At 42.6% G+C, this 21616-nt stretch overlaps 1 protein-coding gene across 1 annotated transcript; it reads left to right on the forward strand.

Moving 5' to 3' along the window:
- Positions 1-30: 30 nt before the first annotated feature.
- Positions 31-21616, forward strand: itprid1 (ITPR interacting domain containing 1). Its single transcript, XM_023999536.2, has 16 exons — positions 31-587; positions 4139-4184; positions 4457-4497; positions 6698-6751; positions 8531-8579; positions 9609-9686; positions 9973-10175; positions 10608-11128; positions 11324-11384; positions 14942-15051; positions 15265-16998; positions 17893-18020; positions 18304-18415; positions 20150-20452; positions 20608-20662; positions 20966-21616. Exons 1-15 carry the CDS (start codon positions 467-469, stop codon positions 20653-20655), a joined length of 3609 nt encoding a protein of 1202 aa, XP_023855304.1. The 5' UTR covers positions 31-466; the 3' UTR covers positions 20656-20662; positions 20966-21616.

The raw sequence follows: 21616 nt of genomic DNA on the forward strand, positions 1-21616 counted from the left end.
TCTTCTATAGAAGTGACTGAGGCTTCTGACTATCACCTATAGCTTACGCTAGAAAATAGACCATCCAGTCTGACTGATTGACTTCTACTTCCTGCTGGGAATAGAAGGCGGAGGTTGAACTTGAGATAGAGTTCCTGAAAAAGCACATCCCTTTGGCAGGAGCTGCTCGTAACCGATAAACACTGGGACAGGAAATGATGAAAGCATTTAAATAAGCAAGCAGGAAACAATATTTCTGTGTGTGTCAGAGAAGCAGGGGTGAGCTGTGATGTGTTCGCTGTTGAAGTTTTGACATCATTTGCATCTCTTCCATAACTGGCATGTTTACTAGTGTAGATAGTGTATCCTGGATGCCTGGGTGCAACCCGATCCTGTGGTGTTTGCTTGAGCCTCATGTTGCAGTGGATTTTCAGGTTGACTGACGGACCGTGTTGTGTGGTTCTGATCTTAAGAGAGAGACACCAGGATGGCAGCTCAAGGGGCCACAGAGAAGAGAGCCAACTTGGTGGCATCTAAAGTCATGTGGAGTAACAGGGATGACGTACCTATGTCAGCACCAGAACGGTCACATGGCAGTGACAGAGCTGGTAAGACCTCTTTCCTATAGTCTATTGTTCTGTAGATTGCAGATTTTCAATTTGAGGAATATGACACTGTTAGGAAAACTGCGATATTAGAGACTGTAGATTACATTTTTGGAACTGTCTAGAATCTCTATATCTATGTATTTGACTCAGACGTTGTCAGAAAATACCAGCTTTTCAAATACTAAATGTAGTCGAATATATTTTATATAGAGTTTCAACTAAAATGCAACTATTTTCTTTGATATTCAAATAAAGGTCTCAAAAAAACAAATTTGATGGCTGACAAATATTTCAAGAAGAACCAAAAAGTACAATAGTTAGTTGAATTAGTTTAAATAAATGATCATAACCACATGTTTTGGAGGGCTCTTAGATAGGAATCTTAATATAGCCTATAGCCTATAGCCTAGAATTAAATTCACGAGGGACATGGAATCACTTCAACATTAGAGTAGACCACTTTTGCAGCTTCAAAATGACTAACAAATATATTTTCATAATGAGTGAGACATAAGGTAATTCAATAACACTTGACATAAAGTTCTTATTAAAGTATAGTATCTTTGCGATCAGGGCCTGCCACACTGCAGCCTAGGATTGTCCAGGAATGGTTCCACGAACATGACAGTGAATTCAGCTTCCTGCAGTGGCCTGCCCAGTCACCAGTTCTCAATTCAATTGAGCTTTTGTGGGATGAAATGGAATGAGCTATTCTGAGTAGAGATCCACTACCAGCCAACTTGACACAACAGTGGGAAACATTGAAGTCAACATGGGCTAGCATCCCTGTGGAACGCTTTCGACACCTTGTCGAGTCCATGCCCCGACAAATTGATGCTGTTTGAGGGCAGAATATTAGGAAGGCGTTCCTAATGTTTTGTACAACCAGTGAAAACAAAGAACCTTGAGGGTTCTATCCCTACCCCAGAGTTTAATGGGAATTTTTGAAAACAACCACTAACAAGAGCTAACCCAGTCATATCAAACTCTGAAATGACAGCTAACATTCACTTTTAATTTGTTTCAGCTATTTCGCATTGACATTTATATCCATATGAATGATGTTGCTGTATGATGGCTAGCTGACATCCGACACCGCTCTTTTTGGTGGGGGAAGATCAAATTCATATTTTATTAACATTGTTGTTGAGGTCTGAGTGGCAAACAGCAAGGTTCATACAAACCTGTACTGTTGCAAACTAAATGCTAGCTGGAAGAAAGAGGAAATGCTGTGTTTAATAAAAGCAGACACTCTTAGATAAAAAGGGGTTCTATATAGAACAGGGGTCTCCAACCTTTTCTAGCATGGGAGCTACTTACAAAAAATAAACCTGGCAAGCTACACATTTTTTTCTAGCTTTCAAATAGGTACATTCTTCTCTTCTCCTCACCCTTGCAACTCTTCCCTGCTGTACTTAGTGTACAAGAGAAAGTAGTGCACTGTGTTTTCTGTCAATATTCCTGGTAAAATAATAGTTCATAAACAACTCTAAGGAGGGCCCTAAAAAATCTAAAATTTCCCCCCCAAATAATGTTTTATATTTTCCCAATCTATATTTTTCAATCTTAAAATTACAATTGTTCATAGAGAAACAATGAAATTGGATGTTCTAAGTCCATGTCAATGCTTAAATCACATAATACATTTTTTTTTAGGTCTGGAAGAAGGTCTGGAACAAATTTAGATTTTGAGAGTAATTCCCCTTTAATTGCGCATCTGGCCCTTTAATTGTGCATCTAGCAAGTGAGGAATGTGCATCTATTGTGCCGGTCTAGTGATGGTTATGTACTGCTGCTGCTCGTTTCATGGCAAAGTTTGCAAATAACAAATAATAGATACAAACGATATACTTACTCATGACATACTTCTGCCAGGTAAGCCTACTTTGCAGTTAACATTTAATTGAGAAGGTTTTGGGGAAAGTATTTATGTCGACCCACAAGAACGCTTATCATATAAACTCGCTACACACAGAGTGATAGACAAATGAACGCACCACACAGATGGGCAATATTGCTGGAAATTAACTGGCAGATATTGTGTTAGACTTGGCTATTTAAGCCAATAGTGGCTAACCAGGGGTGGGATATTGTCAATGTTGAGTTGATAGAGCCCAACAGTGGAGGTGTCATAATACCCATTAAACCTAGAGGTCAAACAGGGAAATGGTTCCAATCGTTTTTCTACCGTTCATTTTTCCCATAGGGGATTTTAGAAACACATAAAATAAGGGCTGTGTTTCTCGAAGGCTTACCCTGGCGGGACGTTTTGATAACTATCTAAATCTCTCTCGGACAAGGTGACTTTCATCAATATATTGAGCTCTATTTACTCAGATTCAAAAAGGATAATTAGCATCAACTTGGATATAATGCAAAACTACAAATCCCTGCAAGCCATCTCGAGCTGACACGTTTGCAAACAGGTATTGTGTCAATTTAAAACTTGCGCAAGAGAGTTCACAGAATTGCCCATTTAAACAAATGGAGCCAATTTATTTATTACTACATTTAGCTGACATTAAATAGTTCAACCAGAGATTCTTACCTTTGCCTCTATTTGGCGGCCTTGTCCAGATCGTCATGGCATTTGTAGTTCTTTATGATAGCCATATTTTTGGGGGGTGGAGGGGGGGGGGGGGTAAATACTGATATATTGATAAAAGTCACCTAGTCCTAGAGAGATTTACACAGTCATTAAAACGTCAGGTCAGGGTAAGACTACATGAAACCCAGTCCTTATTTAAAAAAATACACAACATGCTCTCCATCCAAGACACATTGTTGTTTGCTGTAACTAATGGACTGTATTGTAAAGTCAGTCACTGTTGACATAGGCCATCATTCAAATAAAGAGATGTCTCCCTGGACTTCAAGGTTTTAATGTCACATGCACAAGTACAGTGAAATGCCTTTCTTGCTAGATTTTATCCCAACAATGCGGCAATCAATATCAATATAGTGCTATAAAGTAAAGTAGAACAAAAACACAAGAAATATAAATAAGAAGAACATGACAAAGTAAGCTATATACCAGTGCATATTTCCAAAATATGTTTGCATATAATGCCCATAAATTCTAAAAAGTATGCTGGTATTCTTTTGTCCATTGTTTAATTGTGTATTAAATTATATTCGTAGCAAAAAATATGACTATTTAATTAATAGTAGTTGCTACATGGCCACAGGAAAATGTTTAGGGATGGGGGTGCTGCATATTTTTTGTCGACCCCCTAATTTATCAGCACCCCTACTTCACGAGGCTATGAGTAGCCATAATTCATAAAAGGCACCATGCAGAGTTCTATATGGAACCATTTTGGTTCAGTGAAGAAGAACCTCTAGGATTCTGATCAAAGAACCCTATAAAAGCGTTCCGTATAGAACTTTTAGGGGTTCCATATATGAAGCAAGCGACAGAACCCTTTTTGGTTCGATAAGGAACCTTTTTTAAGAGTGTACTTATCCCAGGCATGATTTCACATCCTATATAAAGCTGATGAACGTTTCTTGGATGAGTCTTGATGTGTGTTTCCATGCCTTTTGTACAGGAATCTGTAGACAGAACAACGTCCGGCAGTGGCTTAGAAGTCACGAGTGAGTATTAGGAAGTCTACTTACATATGACAGATGTTTTGCTTTGTCGATGGAAAATATCTAGAATTCATTTCCACCAATATCTACACGGTGGACTTCAAAATAATAGAGTTGTATTTTTTGTTTTATTGAACAGAGTTCATTTGCAGATAACTGATTGGGATTTCATAGCTCACTCCTTGCCTGTTTATTTTCCACATCTTTGTGTGCTGTTTGGGTTGGTGTGAGCCTCCTGACTACCCCTCCTAATAACGCTTGACGTTGACTTGCAGGGCGGATGCAAAACCAGACCACGCCAGAGAAGCTGCAGCAGGTACGGCACATAAACATTTACTTTGATTTACTGGAGTTTAATACCAAGAAGGTTCATCTAAAAATGTTTGAGTAATTTCTCATGAGTCATTTGTTGTTAGTGCTGGTACAGTAGTAGTTCTATCTACAGTGTAGTTGCTCATTACGGTTATTTTGGTGACACTTCAGCTTAACACATTGAAGTACATTCCATATTAGCCATAGACCAGTAGTTACTGAAAGACGTTTGGATTTAAGTCAAGTTTAAACCTGTGCATGACATACTAACAGTTGAGCTAGATTGAAACGGTTGGAAAATGTGAGTGTAAGAAATGTTATACCACAATACACTACAAGTCATTACAAAACCAATCAACTCATCCTGTAACGTAAAGGTTAAAAATCAAGCATTAGTATAACAGAGATGATATATGGAAATGTATTTGTATGCGTAACTTGGAATTGTCATATTCACCATACATGGGTGTTGTCTCTGGGTAATGAAGAGGTTGTGTAGCTAGAAAGGCAGAGACTCGGCAAGGCAGATAGATTCAAACGACATGCAAACTAGGACTGTGAAAACCATGGGAACGACATCTTGTTATAACTATAACGACACAAGGCGAGACCCAGATGCAGACACGGGAGGCAGATGGTTTGAGCTCTGGTATTTATTATAGTCCAAGGGGTAGGCAAAAGGCAGGTCGGGGACTGGCAAGAGTTCATAACCAGGTCAGATCCAAAACGGTACAGAGCTGTAGACAGGCTCGAGGTCAGGGGCAGGCAGAATGGGCAGGCAGATGGGCACAGAGTCAGAACCAGCAGAACAAGAAAAACCAGAGACTTGGCAACCCACTGGTTGACTTGGCAAACAAGATGAACTGGCACAGACAGACAGAAAACACAGGTATAAATACACAGGGGATAATGGGGAAGATGGGCGACACCTGGAGGGGGGTGGAGACAAGCACAAGGACAGGTGAAACAGATCAGGGTGTGACAATAACTCTGTGCTGTAACCAACCAGCCCCTAAACATCCATTAAATATCCTTTACTGTTGGTCTTAGCCATCACCGGTTTATTATGTCACACAAAACAAGACTGCTATTGTTGATTCCTCTTTCACTTTCTTCTTCTGAGGTCATTTGTACCTGTTAGAAGCTGAGTACAGAAATACCAAGTCTGCCTCTTTTGTCAGACTTGGTATTTCAAGAATCAGACAGTGATGTTTGTTATCTCGTTCTGTGTTTGTGCTTTGTCTAATCTCTATTTTACAGTAAGGGTGTCCCCCAAATGGCACCCAATTTCCTAAGGGCCCTAGTCGAAAGTAAACTGAACAAAAATCGAAATGCAACATGCAACAATTTCAACGATTTTACTGAGTTACAGTTCATATGAGGAAACCAGTCAATTGAAATAAATTCATTAGGCCCTAATCTATGGATTTCACATGACTGGTCAGGGGCGCAGCCATGGGTGGGCCTGGGAGGCAGCCATAGGCCCCCCGACTTGGAAGCCAGGTCCACCCAATGGGGAGCCAGGCCCAGCCAATCAGAATTAGTTTTTTCCCACAAAAGGGCTTTATTACAGACAGAAATACTCCTCAGTTTCCGGGTGGCTGGTCTCAGACGATCCTACAGGTGAAGAAGCCAGATGTGGAGGCCTGGGCTGGTGCGGTTACACGTGGTCTGCGGTTGTGAGAACAGTTGGACATACTGCCAAATTCTCAAAAATTACGTTGGAGGCTTATGGTAGAGAAATGAAAATTAAATTCTCTGGCAACAACTCTGGTGGACATTCCTGTAGTCAGCATGACAATTGCACGCTACCTCAAAACTTGAGACATCTGTGGCATTGTGTTGTGTGACAAAACTGCACATTTTAGAGTGGCCTTTTATTGTCCCCAGCACAAGCTGCACCTGTGTAATGATCATGCTGTTTAATCAGCTTCTTGATATGCCACACCTGTCAGGTGGATGGATTGTCTTGGCAAAGGAGAAATGCTCACTAACAGGGATGTAAACAAATTTGTGCCCAACATTTTAGAAAAATAAGCTTTTTGTGCAATGGAACATTTCTGGGATCTTTTGTTTCAGCTCATGAAACATGGAACCAACACTTTACATGTTGCTTTTATATTTTTGTTCAGTGTAATATAAAGTATAGTACACTTTGGTGTTTTCTCTGAATCTCTTCTGTTTTTATGTTTAAAATATTACAGGGCTTCTAAAGAGGAACGCCAGCAGTGAGGATGACTTAGCGTTGGGAGTCGAAGGTAAATAGATCTTTCATCTTGTAGTCGTTGTTTTTAGGGTGACATGAACACCAGGTAGAACCGAGGACAGAGGAGTAAGTTAAAAACAGGTTCTGTGGTTTTAAAACATCACAATGATTTATCCACTGTGTGCTCAGAGGAACATTTGAGCTGTCTGAGAGTGGGTACACAATGAGAAAAATGTTGCTGAGGGCTGGTGTATATAGGCGAGGGGGTAAAATACTGGCAGAGGAGAGGTGGTGTCTGTACTTCTTGCTAATCTCAGGGCTGAGCATCCAGCAATAGACAGAGGGAGGGACAGTTAAGACCAGGATGAAAGTCTCAGAGAGACAGGGAGAAGACCATACCAGACCTGGGTTCAAATAGTGGTTGAAAACCTTCAAAATACTTTGAGCGTTTGCTCTAGCCTGCCTGGAATGCCTTGTGTTCTGGGTTTGGGACTGTTCTATTGGTTCATTAAGACAGGCAAGTGCAATCAAGCACGGATAAAGTATTTGAAATGATTAACTAGTATTTGAGCCCAGTTCTGGACTATACACACCTCCAGGCAGTTCACCCTAAACATGGCTAAGGAAAATCACGCTGCTTAGCTTTGGCAAACACCACAGCAAATCTTATACAAACACAGCTAGGATCTGATGCTCACCAGTCCTCACTGACACCTACTGGGGTGTGTGTGTGTGTGTGAGTGCCCGTATCCGTGTACAGTAGCATTACTTCCACAGTATCCCTTCTTAGTCATCACTTAGGCCGGCCTCAGAATCTAATAAAATTGCAGTGAGACAGAAAAGGAAGAGAAGAAAGTGGCGAAGCAGAAGGAGACAGGATGTCTTAGAAGGGACAGCCAAGGACATTTGGCATGAACCACTGTATTCTCCTCAGAGGCAGAGAGCACAGGTAGAACCTGTCCTTACAGAGAGGACAGGGGGTCAATTCCAGACACTGACCCAACGAGAGATTGGTCAAGGCTGTCCACTATCTCCTCCCAGGACCGGCTACTCAAGATATTAAAGGGATTGGCTACTTAGAAAGGCCAGTCAACCAAAAGGGACTGCTGCCCCAAACCCTAAGGAAAGATTGACCACCCCACAGACTACTCTATCTCCTCCAAGGTACTGCCAGTGCACTCAACAGAAAGGTAAGTCAACTGAAAAGAATGCTACCCCAAACTCCGATGTTAGATGGGAATATACATTTCAGTACCCCTTGGCCTTGAAAAGCACCACCTTATCTGTGGATCAGGAGACCTGGTTATGTAACACCAAATGACATGGCACTTTAAGGAGTCAGCTCGGAACAGAACAGAACCCAATGGAATGGCATGCATCATCACCAACTTTCCAAACACTCATTTTAGAACTCCTCTTCAGATGGAAGAACTTTGCGGAACGAGACCTGATAGAAAATAAGAGTTGGATGTTGGAATCTTGGAGACATCCTTGGACAAAAAAAGGTCCTGTGTAATGAAATAAAATATAGCTTCGGCCGGCAGCACAGACCACTTTGTCCCTGTCACCATGCCAGGGTAAAATGGAGTCCCAACCTTGAATAGAGGTAGAGAGGACAGCCAAGAGAAAACACTGACTGAAAGAACACTAATGCCTAATATAGCTACTAAACAGAGCCATCCCAGAGACAGGATGTGCTGAATTAGCAGTTGTGACTAGCAGAGACACACTGGATAACTAGCTCATTGTCATTCATAGCAAGATATTCCAAATATTCAGCCTTGTTTGCTTTCAGGTCTAGATTATTTGTTATTTTTTTTCTCTTCCTCAGCATCTTTATTTGGTAAACAGGGAGTGAGGACCGTCCAGGAATTTCTGAGGTAAGGAATTTTCCCTCTCTACTGTCCTGTCGGCTGGTTGCTGTCAAACTTTTGGCGCTTTGAAATGAATTTCAACAGAGGGTCTATACATGGCGAGATTACACATCCATGTATAAATAATTTGTGTCTCTCACATTTGATGTTATGTTATCCAATATATAACTTGCATATATGATTACTATGGATAACTTACTATGCATAAATGGGTAAAAAAATGTATTGACCCCATAAAAATGCTAACATTTCTCTCAAAGTGAGGTTAGATTGATGTGATCAAAAATGAAATGTGTTTAAACTCTGAACACCCTCCCCCAGGGATAATTTGCAGTCACTTGTCATTAACTGACTGGTAGTGAAGGGAGCTGGCTTGATTGACAGATGTTGTCATAAGTTATGGATAATGTTCACATGATACATGCCCACCTGCCAGTGACTCCTATTTACCATGCAAATATAAGAGACTCACCTGACCTTCACAGAAACAGATGGGATACATCCCGAATGACACCCTATTCCCTATACAGTGCACTACTTTTGACCAGGGCCCATAGGGCACTATGTAGGGAATAGGGTGTCATTTGGGACGCAGATATGGATGAAGGGATGGTTTGCATGAAACAAGCGTGATGACATAGACATAGATATGACACGACGAGGAGGAGAATAATATGAGATTATTGTTGCGTAGTGTACAGTAGAGACAACTCTAAACAGGGTTTAGATGAAGGAATTTGTGTGTGGAGATGACAGTGTGATTTGGAGACCGGTGTTAATACAGATTATTGTTCCATTCTGTTATGGTGCATTGTAGTATTATGCAGAAAAGCGTTCTATCATGTCTTTGTCTGTAGAAGGATGAGTGGCTAGCTTGTATGGAGACACGAGAATCAGAGACTGTTTGCAGCGGTGTTCTATCATGTCTTCACCTTTGGAAGAATAAATGGCTAAAGGAACACATACCTAAGATATGAGTCTAGATTCAGAGACTTGTCCATCTATGATCATGTCTGTGTCTCCGTCATGGTCCAGAGGTTCCAGGTCCAACCCAGTTCTCACCAGGTGGAACAGCTTGACCTCAGCCTTCTCAGCACAGTCAGCTCCACTCAGGTTAGTCATGTTGCCAACTCCAGGCGCTCTTTTGTTAACCAGTATTTATCCTAATTGAAGCGGTGAGGATCTGAGGCTGGATTGCAATTGCAACATACTAAGCAATAACTGGCGTGAGGTGATGTACGTTTACAGAAAGTGTGCATCCCTCAGTGAGTGCATGCTTGTGTGTGTGCGTGCGTGCGTTTGCATGCCTGCCGGCCTGCGTGTGTGTTTGTGTCTGCAAGCACATGTGCATGTGTATTTATATGAATGTGTGAGTGTGTGCATTTGTGTGTTATCCCAGTGTAATGGATGTGCTGAATCTGTGGAGTGATGACCCAGAGGAGGTCCTACTAGATCTGGGCTTCGGCTGTGACGAGCCTGACATCTCTGGACGGATCCCAGCCCGCTTCATCAACAACCAGTCCAGCGCCCGGGGAATCAACATCCAGGTGTTCCTGGACGCCCAGAAGAACCGCATGGACATAGAGAACCCTGATGTCAGCAGTAAGTGATGTCACACTGTAAATATACTACTCAGACATTCTGTCATATGCTCTTAATACACTGAAAACATACTGTAGATACCTTGACATGCTGTCATTCTCTTTATACACTTAACAAATACTGTACTGGAGTTATGTCATGTGCTGTCATAGGATGTTTAAGCTAGCCACATACATGTTCTACCTCCAGGAACCTTGGCAACGACTGGCATGAACATGGTCATGGGATTCTTTTTGTGCTTTGTGTTGAAACTGTTGTATTTCCAGTGTCCTCTCTGTCACTGGTGAGAACACCGTGCATTTATTCCACCTGACGGAGACAGTCCTATAAGAATGATAACATGGTTAGCTGGTTTGCCAACTTTGCATCTGTCAACCACAGATAAATGTTAACAATCTCCTTCTCTCACCACACTCACTCACTCACTCACAGATAGGTTCAGGCAGTTGGAGGTGCTGCAGCAGGTTACCACTGCGTTCTCATCCCTGGTTGGTGGTGCGTCTACAGACTCCCTCTCCGAGAGCGGAGTTCCAGTTTTAGCTTCAGCCGAGGCCAGAGAGAAGAGGAAGAGGATGGGCATGCTGCTCCGCCGGGTCTCCAGAAAAACCCTCAGTCAGACCCAGTTTCAGACCCAAATCCAGACCCAGGACTCCCAGGACACAAACCCAACTCCCCACAGTCCCATAGCCCACTTACAGCAGCCCCTGGCCGGCCTCCCTGACAGGCGGACACCGCTGAAACGAGCCAGACAAGGCCTGGCTGAGAGTATATGTCTGACCCCACTGGCAGAGGAGCAAGGCCTAGTCTCGGAAGCACCAGAGCCCCACTTGGTCCCCCAGGAGGGTGCGCTCAGGCTGGAGGTGGTGAAGGAGTATCAACCCCTGATCTCCAGTGGTATTCCAACCAGAAAGAAAAGTCATGGGGAGGCCAGGGAGTCCTTTGAGATGGAGGAGGTAAATGTCAGAAAGTGTCACTTCAAGTAAAAAACTAAATGGTGGTTTAACGTTTGTGGAAAGGGGTATAATATACTGAAACGTCTTGAATTACCTCTTGCATTGTATTGCTTCATCTTCCAGATTAAACTGTGTAACTGTAGTTGTACTACATATGTATATTGAGCTATATATTTGTGTTTTCTTCCATGTCAGATCCAGAGCTTTGATGAGGGCAGTATTTCTGGGAGCTACATGGGAGCATCTGACACCACAGGTATGGGCACCACTGTTTTAACACTCACATTTCTCCAGTCCATTTTCCTGGTTTCTATAGTTCTTGTCAGTGGTTTATGTGAGGTTTACAACTAAGATCTTAAACAGTAGCTTGTCTTTCATTAGTGTATATTTCAAAGAGCGCTAATGACATGGAAAGTGTTCCCCTGCCTTGCTGTGGATGTTTCTCTCATGAGTTAAGTGTTAGAAGGTAACCTACTAAAACAGTCCTCTAGCTTTGTAAACACAATTCTCTCTCTCGACCAGATAAAATCTCTCTTTATCCAATGTCTAGGTTTATTTTTAAACTCTGTTGGCCCTGACTCTGATGCCAGTTTTCTCTACCTTCAGCATGGAACAATCTCCTATGGTGAAGAAATGCAAATATTCTGTAGCAATTAGACTGCCATCATTTTCATAAGGGGTTTTAAAACACGATACCAACCAGCAGTGGCGGTTGGTGCCGTTTAACATTAGGGAGATTTTATTTTTTTGAGCATGGACTTATTTCTATTACAGGATATTGGATGACTGTCATTCATATTCCATTTACCCAGCTCAATGTAACATTGATAGGTTTAGGCTACTACCTGATACTCCAGGCTGTACCACATCTGGCCGTGATTGGGATTCCCATAGGGCGGCGCACAACTGGCCCAGCGTCGTCTGGGTTTGGCCGGGGTAGGCCGTCATTTTAATAAATAAGAATTTGTTCTTCACTAACTCGCCTAGTTAAATTATATACTCAAATGTTCCCTATACCCATCATGAGGTTGCAACAACCTAGCCTACAAATGAAAGTTTAATGTGCACCGGTTGAGAGACAAATTGGAGTAATCAAGGTGACAGGCAGTTACACATTCAATATGGCCTTGCACACTTTTGTCTGCAAATAGCTAAACTGGGGTGTAGTCATTAGTCCAAACAGTTGTAAAACTTAGTTTCTATTGGACAAATTGAGGTCGACCCCCCCCCCCCCCCGTTGTTCCGTTTAAGAACCGTTTTGCAACAGAATAGGAGGAAGGAATACACCCCTGTTCACCCGCGCACAGAGTTCACTTTCATAGCAGCCACATACAGCATCATCATTTACATTTTACATTTTACATTTATTTATTTATTTATTTATCATCATCACTTTTCTCATTGCATTATTCCTTCTCGCATCTACCAGCTCCCCTCCGCTCACATTTTCCCCTTCAGTACACAACAGCTGTCTGTGACAAGGCACAAAAACCTCTCCAAGCCAAACCTTCATACCACAACCACTACACAACCTACATTGTCACCATACTAACGTTATAGTCAGACTAGAACTAACGCGTTAGTTAACCAACAATCCAATTCATGTGTACAATCATGCAGTACAGCAAACAGTTTAGCAGTTACACCGGTGGCCCCCTGCTGGCAATACATTTATAAAACTGAAAGCTTACCTTGACTTGGAAGAGTTTCAGTGTTGGATAGCCTTAGCCAGCTAGCTAACATAAACAGCATTCCTCTCTGAGTCAGGTTGTTGAGTAAGCTAAATTAGCTGCATTAGCTAAGTATGTGAAAGGTAAACAAAGAAGAAAAAAATATACCACGAAATATACAGTGCCTTGCAAAAGTATTCATCCCCGTTGGTGTTTTTCCTATTTTGTTGCATTACAACCTGTAATTTAAATGGATTTTTATTTGGATTTCATGTAATGGAAATACAAAATAGTTCAAATTGGTGAAGTGAAATTATTTTTAATTTTTTTTGTGGTGCGTGAAGTGGTGCGTGAATATGTATTCACCCCCTTTGCTATGAAGCCCCTAAATGAGATTTGGTGAAAACAATTACCTTCATAAGTCACATAATTAGTTAGATTGCACACAGGTGGACTTTATTTAAGTGTCACATGATCTGTCACATGATCTCAGTATATAAACACCTGTTCTGAAAGGCCCCAGAGTATGCAACACCACCAAGCAAGCGGCACCATGAAGACCAATGAGCTCTCCAAACAGGTCAGGGACAAAGTTGTGGAGAAGTACAGATCAGGGTTGGGTTATGAAAAATGATCAGAAACTTAGAACATCCCACGGAGCATCATTAAATCCATTATAAAAAAATGTAAAGAATATGGCACCACAACAAACCTGCAACAAACCAAGGAAAATGCTGTGTCTGGCGCAAACCCAACACCTCCCATCACCCTGAGAACAGCATCCCCACAGTGAATCATGGTGGTGGCAGCATCATGCTGCGGGGATGTTTTTCATCGGCAGGGACTGGGAAACTGGTCAGAATTGAAGGAATGATGGATGGCACTAAATACAGGGAAATTCTTGAGGGAAACCTATTTCAGTCTTCCTGAGATTTGAGACGGAGGTTCACCTTCCAGCAGGACAATTACCCTAAGCATACTGTGAAAACAACACTCAAGTGGTTTTAGGGGAAGCATTTAAATGTCGTAAATAGCCTAGTCAAAGTCCAGACGTCAATCAAATTGAGAATCTGTGGTATGACTTGAAGATTGCTGTACACCAGCGGAATCCCTCCAACTTGAAGGAGATGGAGCAGTTTTGCCTTGAAGAATTGGAAAGAATCCCAGTGGTTAGATGTGCCAAGCTTATAGAGACATATAACCCAAGAGACTTGCAGCTGTAATTGCTGCAAAAGGTGGCTCTACAAAGTATTGACTTTGCGGGTAGGCATGTTTATTACTTGCTTGTTTCACAATAAAAAATATTTAGCATCTTCAAAGCGGTAGGCATGTTGTGTAAATCAAATGATACAAACCCCCCAAAACATTTATTTTAATTCCAGGTTGTAAGTCTACAAAATAGAAAAAGGGCCAAGGTGGGTGAATACTTTCGCAAGCCACTGTAGCTCTCTCTCTCTGCTGCTTCTCCTTAATTTTTGAAGAAATGTTCTCTCTTTGAGTCACCTACTCACCACACTTAGCTGTAGCTTATGCTTTCAGTACTAGACTCACTATCTGATCCTTTCATTGAATGGACAAGATGTTAGTTCATACTACAAGAGCTCTCATAGGCTGGAGGACGTCCTCCGGACGTTGTTATAATTACTGTGTAAGTATATGGAAGGGTGTGAGAACCCTTTGTATTTAAGTCAATGTGCCCAGAGGATGAAAAATAGCCGTCCTCCGGCTACACCATGGCGCTACCCTAGAGGGTGCTGTTGAGGCTACTGTAGACCTGTTTATTGCAAAACAGTATGTTTTAATCAGTTATTTGGTGACGTGAATATATTTAGTGTAGTTTTATCTAAAAAGGGTAACTTTTTAAAATGTTTTTCTGAAATTCACTGAGTAGGATGGTCCTCCCCTTCATCCTCTGAGGAGCCTCCACTGCTAACTGAATAAGCAAATTGTGTCATAACTTTTAGTTGATTCACCAGGAAAAGGTAAAGTTCTGTTTATTGCCCTGAGTCATAGTTCTCCTTTATACTCCAGATGATGAGTCTGATTGAAGGATATGATTAAAGTGATGTAATTTTCCATGAACTCTTTCTTTCTCTCCCTCTCTCCCCTCCCTCTACTCTCTTCCCCCTTCCCTCTGTCGCAGTGTGTGTGATGAGGACTAACAGCTGCCAGTCTGACAGCAGTGGTTTCCTGGAAGAGCCCTTCATCCCGTCCATTACCCCGCATCCCTCACCTGGACCCGAGCTCATGAAGGTTACACGGATAACATTCTAGAAGTGCAACAATTTAGGCGTGTTACTTTAAGTTAGTTCTACTGACTTACTTAAACTTACTTTAAGTTATTGCTACTAACTTATATACTTCACCACCCCAAAATATATTATTGAATTGATATTCTGTCTATTTCATGGTGCACAATTTAAAAGGTCATTAATTTAAACTGACAGTGTTTGGTTGTTGTTTAAGGCTTTGTCGGGAATATCTGGAGGCAGCACTGACAGCCAGATCACTGTAAAAGGAGCTTCACCCCCCTCGTCCCCCCCATTCACTTCCCTGGACCCTTCCCCTCCTTCCCTCACCACGTGCCACCCAAGACCAGAGTCTCCTCTATACAGACCAGAGACAACAAGCCCTACAGAGGAGACACCCAGACACCAGGATTCCCCCACACCCCACTCCCTCCTCTCTGATGCCTTGGAGATGACTAACTCTGCTTTTGGAGCCAGGCCAAGCCTAATGGAAAACACTGTCACTGAGGAAGATGGATTCTCTTCGGCCTGCGGTGCACCTTGTCATAAGCCAGACTCTCCGTTACGGAACGTTATTATTATCATGAAAACCGATAAAGAAACAGAACACTTTACTCTGGAATCAGAGGAAGCTGTTCCAATAGGAGGAAAGGAAAAGGCCATAGCGGAACAAAGTGGCAATGTTCAGACAGGAACAGAGGCTGTTGGTGATCAGGACACCGATTGTTATGGGTCACATGAAGGCTCTCTGATGGACTCGGTGGCTCTAGTGCAGATGAAGAAAGAGGTGAAGACGGAAGTACAGATTAGTTTTGGTTTGGAAGGTCCAGTGTTGGGTCCTGTTGCTGTTGGTGAGGTGGTGGATCAAGGCTCTGAGACTGGATCTGTTTGTCAGGACCGGTCCTCTGAAGATCCTCTATTAGGATCTGACCCTAACCTCTCAGCAGTGCTAAGCCCTGCCTCCTCTCTCCCCCCAGCAGAGCCTCTCTCTGCCTCCTCCCCTCCAGTGCACTGGGAAACAGGTGGCTCAGAGATTTCAGAGGGATCCTCAAGCTTGGTTGTCCAAGAGGCTGTCCCACCACTATATCAACCAGCAAACCCACCTCCAGGCCCAGCTTTAACCTCACCTTCAGAGCAAGTGTCACCTCCATCTCCACCATCATCTCCATCCTCAGCCTCTTCCCCACCACCATCTCCAGCCTCATGCCCACACCAACTTCCAGCCTCAGCTTTTCCGGCAGCATCCAGCTCATCTCCAACCCAAGCCCATTCCCCAATCCAAAACCATTCTCTATCAGCCCTAACCACAACACCAACCCCATCCTCAATTCCAAACTCACCATCAGCCCATTCCTTAACCGTAGCTCCATCTCAAGCCCCAACCCCACTCGTCCCCCACAGTGGTGCTTTCAGGTCAGGCCGGTCTGTGTCTGTCCAGATGCCCTCCTCCCTGCCCTCTGTCTCCCACTCTGCCCTCCGGAGAGGTGGCGTCCCCCACACCCCCTCCCCGCTCGGCCCTTCCTTCGAGCCCCGCCCCCTGACTGACCTGACGCTCCGGCAGAGGCGGAACTCCTTCTCCAGGAAGGCGTGGTCAGATGCTGATGTCTCCCACTTTGCAGAACACAGAAACACTGCGGTTGCCATGGGAAAGGCAGTCATGACACCTGAGACGATATCCCTCCCGTCCCCCTGCCCCTCCCCCTCCCTGTCATCGTCCAATCGGTGGCTGTCTCGCGACGGTTCACGGAGATCTGGAAGTTTCCAGATGAAGTCCACCTCCTTGGACACGGGGCTGTGGCAGGAGGAAGAGGGGGAAGAAGTGGGGGATGAGGATAGACGGTGGGAACGAGCCCTGTTCTCTGGGCTTTCCTGCTGCTGCTCCTGTGATCACCGCTGTAGCTGCTGTTCTCAGAACAATTGCCTCAAACCGTCCTCCGTTTCAGCTTTCCCTGTAAGTAACACACACAATTCAGTTACTCTCTCTTTGGCAAACCTTAAATTGATTCACACAGGATAATATCCGGACAAATACAAGACTAAATGATAATGCAGCCTCACTCATCAAAATGTCTGCAACAAAAGTGCCCTTTCTATGGCTACATCAGATCATTAAAAGAGTTATTAAATTCCATATCTGTATATTTATAGAATATTAGATAAGGAGGCATTGAGGCACATCACATGTGTTTTTCCTGTTGACATGATGAACAAATCCTCTTTGCATGTTAGAATCTTTATTGGCCCTTCTAAAGATGGTGGTTTGGTTTCATACGCAGCAGTGGTCATTTGCATGTGAATGCCTGTTTTGCATGATGAGCAGCAGTAGAGGAGGAAGTTCACCACTCTCTCTCTCTCTCTGGCTCTTTAGTGGCCTCAAGCACAGCTCACTTCTAATAAAAGAAAATTATATGAAAGGTCCTATTCACCAAGAAGGGTCAATAGGATTGGGGTTGCTACTTGAGTCTTTAGTAGACCCTTTTTTGTCTCTCACGTAATGCCTGTTTTATGAAGGTGACCACCATTGTGCTCTGATGGAAATGATGTGTTGAGTAGGCTACTGTAATCTATCTTTGTGAACAGCTGAATTTGATACTTCTGAGAAAAGAACATCTACACTATGGCGTTCATCTGAGTTAAACATCTATGGCCTTCATATTTGTATTGAGTCCATTTGGTTGTTCTAATTGGTTTAATAATCAACCACTTCGAGCTAACCACTGTAATTTCGTTGATAGGCAAATACAGACCTTTCCTCCCTTATGCGCTGATTCACTGTACAGTATTTCTGACTTTGTGTTATCTCTATCCTCTCTCATGATATTATTCTGTATAATCCTCTGTGCAGTATTCCCTGGATGAGCTGGAGGGGATGATGCACTGTATGAGGAAGTTCCGCTGTGTCCTGACAGACATCGAGGAACAGCTGTCAGAAGACCAGGCCTCGGTGTACAGCTCACTCTCTGACACTGACAGGTAGATAATACCCCCTCTAGCGGACATTTTGGGCTACCTCACCTCACTCATACCATCTCATTTAGAGTGAGCATTGAGCAGGCTTGGGTATAATGAGGACAGTTTGAGACTGATGTTTTTAGTGTTATGTTTATGCTGCAGGGTTGGAGTCAGTTCCATGTCACGACTTAATTGAAATGATATTGAACTCAACCCTGTTTTGTTGGCTAATGGTTTAGATTTGACATATTATGGTGTCACCTTTTTGTGTCCTCTGTGTCCCTACGCCTGTGTCCTGTCTCAGAGAGGAAGTGCAAGACATCTTGGAGCTGAGGAAAGCTGTGAAACAGGAAGCAGGAGAGTTGGAACTTCAGCTCACTGACCTGGTTCATCGCTATGACGACAGCTTCAAAATGGTAGGTTACACAGACACACCCCTGACTGTGGATTATATTAACCTCTCTAGGGTACGTGAGACGGTAGCGTCCCACCTCTTCAACAGCCAGTGAAACTGCAGGGCGCCAAATTCAAAACAACAGAAATCCCATAATTAAAATTCCTCAAACATGCATGTATTTTACACCATTTTAAAGATACACTTGTTGTAAATCCAGCCACAGTGTCCGATTACAAAATGGCTTTACGACGAAAGCAAACCAAACGATTATGTTAGGTGAGTGTCTATTCACAGAATAACACAGCCATTTTTCCAGCCAAAGAGAGGATTCACAAAAAGCAGAAATATAGATAAAATTAATCACTAACCTTTGATGATCTTCATCAGATGACACTCATAGGACTTCATGTTACACAATACATGTATGTTTTGTTCGGTAAAGTTCATATATATATCCAAAAATCTGAGTTTACATTGGCGCCTTACGTTCAGAAGTTCCAAAACATCCTTTGATTTTGTAGAGAGCCACATCAATTTACAGGAATACTCATAATAAACATTGCTAAAAGATACAACTGTTATGCATGGAATTTTAGATGCACTTCTCCTTAATGCAACCGCTGTGTCAGATTTGAAAAAAGCTTTACGGAAAAAGCAAACCATGCAATAATCTGAGTTGGCGCTCAGAGCCCAATCAAGACACAAATATATCCGCCATATTATGCAGTCAACAAAAGTCATAAATTGCATTATAAATCTTCACTTACCTTTGCTGATCTTCGTCGGAATGCACTCCCAGGACTCCCACTTCCACAAGAAATGTTTGTTTTGTTCGGTAATGTCCATCATTTATGTCCAAATAGCTACTTTTGTTATCGCGTTTGGTAAACAAATCCAAAGTCAGGAAGCGCGTTCACTAAAAGCAGACGAAATGTCAAAAAGTTCCGTAACAGTCAGTAGAAACATGTCAAACGATGTATTGAATCAATCTTTAGGATGTTTTTAACATAAATCTTCAATAAAGATCCAACCGGAGAATTCCATTGTCTTCAGAAGTGCGATGGAACAGAGCTCCCTCATGTGAACGCGCATGGTCAGAGCATGTTCAGCTCATGATAGACCTTACTCATTCCCCTCTCCTTTGGCCCCACTTCACAGTAGAATCATCAGACAAGGTTCTAAAGACTGTTGACATCTAGTGGAAGCCTTAGGAAGTGCAACATTACCAATATCCCACTCTATCTTCAATAGGAGCTGAGTTGAAAATCGACCAACCTCAGATTTCCCTCTTCCTGGTTGGATTGTTTCTCAGGTTTTTGCCTGCCATATGAGTTCTGTTATACTCACAGACATCATTCAAACAGTTTTAGAAACTTAATATTGTTTTCTATCCAAATCTACCAAAAATATGCATATTCTAGCTTTTATGGCTTTGTAGCAGGCCGTTTCCTCTGGGCATGCTTTTCATCCGGATGTGAAAATACTGCCTCCTACCCCAAATAAGTTAGTGAGAAATGAAAACATTAGCTACGTTTTTCTACTTTGCCTCAGAACTATAACCCCCTTTACACTTTCCTTCTATTACAGCAGTTAGTAAAAATGTGTTATTGTGTACTGCATGTGATAGAAACTAGAGATCGGAATCAATATCCAAAGGAATAAGCATTTCAAAGCCATGGACGACAGCATAAATGGGCATAAAAATAAATATCTGAGAACTGATATTGAATTGTGATGTTGTTCGGTTCCATAGAAGATGCACAGACTACTCGATGAACAATCTCACCTCTACACCCAGCTAAGGCTCCTCCCACTGATCCCCAAGACCACATCCACCCCTGGCTCCACCTCCTCCAGGAGCATGGCCACTCAGTGCTGCCTGCTGCCCTGGCTGCCTTTGACGGACATGTCCAGGCCACGCCCCTCATCGCAGGCCACCTGGGATTTGGAGTCCAGATCAACTCTGCCAGATTCCAGTTCTATGAGCCAGAGGCTAAAACATGGTTCTACAGGCACCAAGCCAGACAAACTGGACATTGTGGGTTTCATCCAGAGAGTAAGGGACCTTTGACCCCTGGTACATACACAACCACATATCAAAATGTAGTTTCAGGTTTACTGGACGAAAATACAGAAATGTATTGACTGCGTATTGCTTTACATTTTTGTCCTGATAATGACATGTTGTCACATCTCTTTACTATTTTTCAGCTGAAGGAGTCCATACGCCACTCTGTCAATACTGACTCGCTGGAGTAAAAGAGAGGTGGGGTAGCCCTGACTGACAGATCTAGGCCGGGATTCAATCCTAAGCGTTTCATAGGGCAGCGTACTATACAGGCGACAATTTGCCTTTCAAAGGCATTTTCCCTGACGTTCGCAGAGATCGCGTTCATGGTAAACGCTGTGCATGTCGGCTCGGACGTAAATGACCTTTAAAAGTCTTATAATAGTGCTCTGCTCTGTAACACGTCTTCGCGTGAATACCAGACCTATACTCTCTAAACTTTACTGAAAAAAACACTGCCTGTGTCCTCACCAACCCGTGTGTTGTTTTTTTGTCTTACAGATGCTGCTTCTGCTGTAGCTAACTGAAGATGATCTGCTGTATAGTGTATAGTGTGTCCAATCAACCTGGACTCGGGTAGATGCAACATAATAAACGTAAATCTGTCTCCCTCCATTTCGTATGATATGTTAGGTGTGGTAAGGTATGTATTTCTTTGTGGATGTCCATCATCCATTATGTTATGAATAACAATTCATATGATATGTTACGAATTGCAATTTGTACAATATGTTACGAATTTGCGATTTAAGTATGATATGTCACAAATTCCAGTTTGATGTGGCTAACCCTAACATTAGTTAAGTAGCTAACGTTAACTAGGCTAAGGGTTAGGGTTAGGAGAAGGGTTAGCTAACATGCTAAGTAGTTGCAAAAAGTAGTACGTTTATATGCCCACCTATCCACCCCGACCCACCACCCTCCTTTCGTTTTTGCCTTATGTAACCTTACCAAACATACCATATCATATTCATTTGAGTGTACTGGATTTACGTTGACTATGTCTAGTCTATGAAACCAGGCTGGTGTAATCAATGGATTCTATTACTACTAAAGTAGTCCAGTGTCCACATGATGAATAAAGAGCATGAATGCATGAAATCATGTGTGCGTGTTCTATATCTATAACGTGCCAATCCAATACATAACATA

Source organism: Salvelinus sp. IW2-2015, linkage group LG14 (assembly GCF_002910315.2).
Source record: "Salvelinus sp. IW2-2015 linkage group LG14, ASM291031v2, whole genome shotgun sequence".
Lineage (NCBI taxonomy): Eukaryota > Metazoa > Chordata > Actinopteri > Salmoniformes > Salmonidae > Salvelinus > Salvelinus sp. IW2-2015.

What these genes read in the sequence shown, in the direction of transcription:
- itprid1 (XM_023999536.2), top strand. Translation starts at nt 467, where the DNA reads ATGGCAGCTCAAGGGGCCACAGAGAAGAGAGCCAACTTGGTGGCATCT. An exon ending in CGCCAGAGAAGCTGCAGCAG is followed by an intron (nt 4,498 to 6,697) that starts GTACGGCACATA and finishes AAAATATTACAG; the next exon opens with GGCTTCTAAAGAGGAACGCC. An exon ending in TCACTCTCTGACACTGACAG is followed by an intron (nt 18,021 to 18,303) that starts GTAGATAATACC and finishes GTCCTGTCTCAG; the next exon opens with AGAGGAAGTGCAAGACATCT.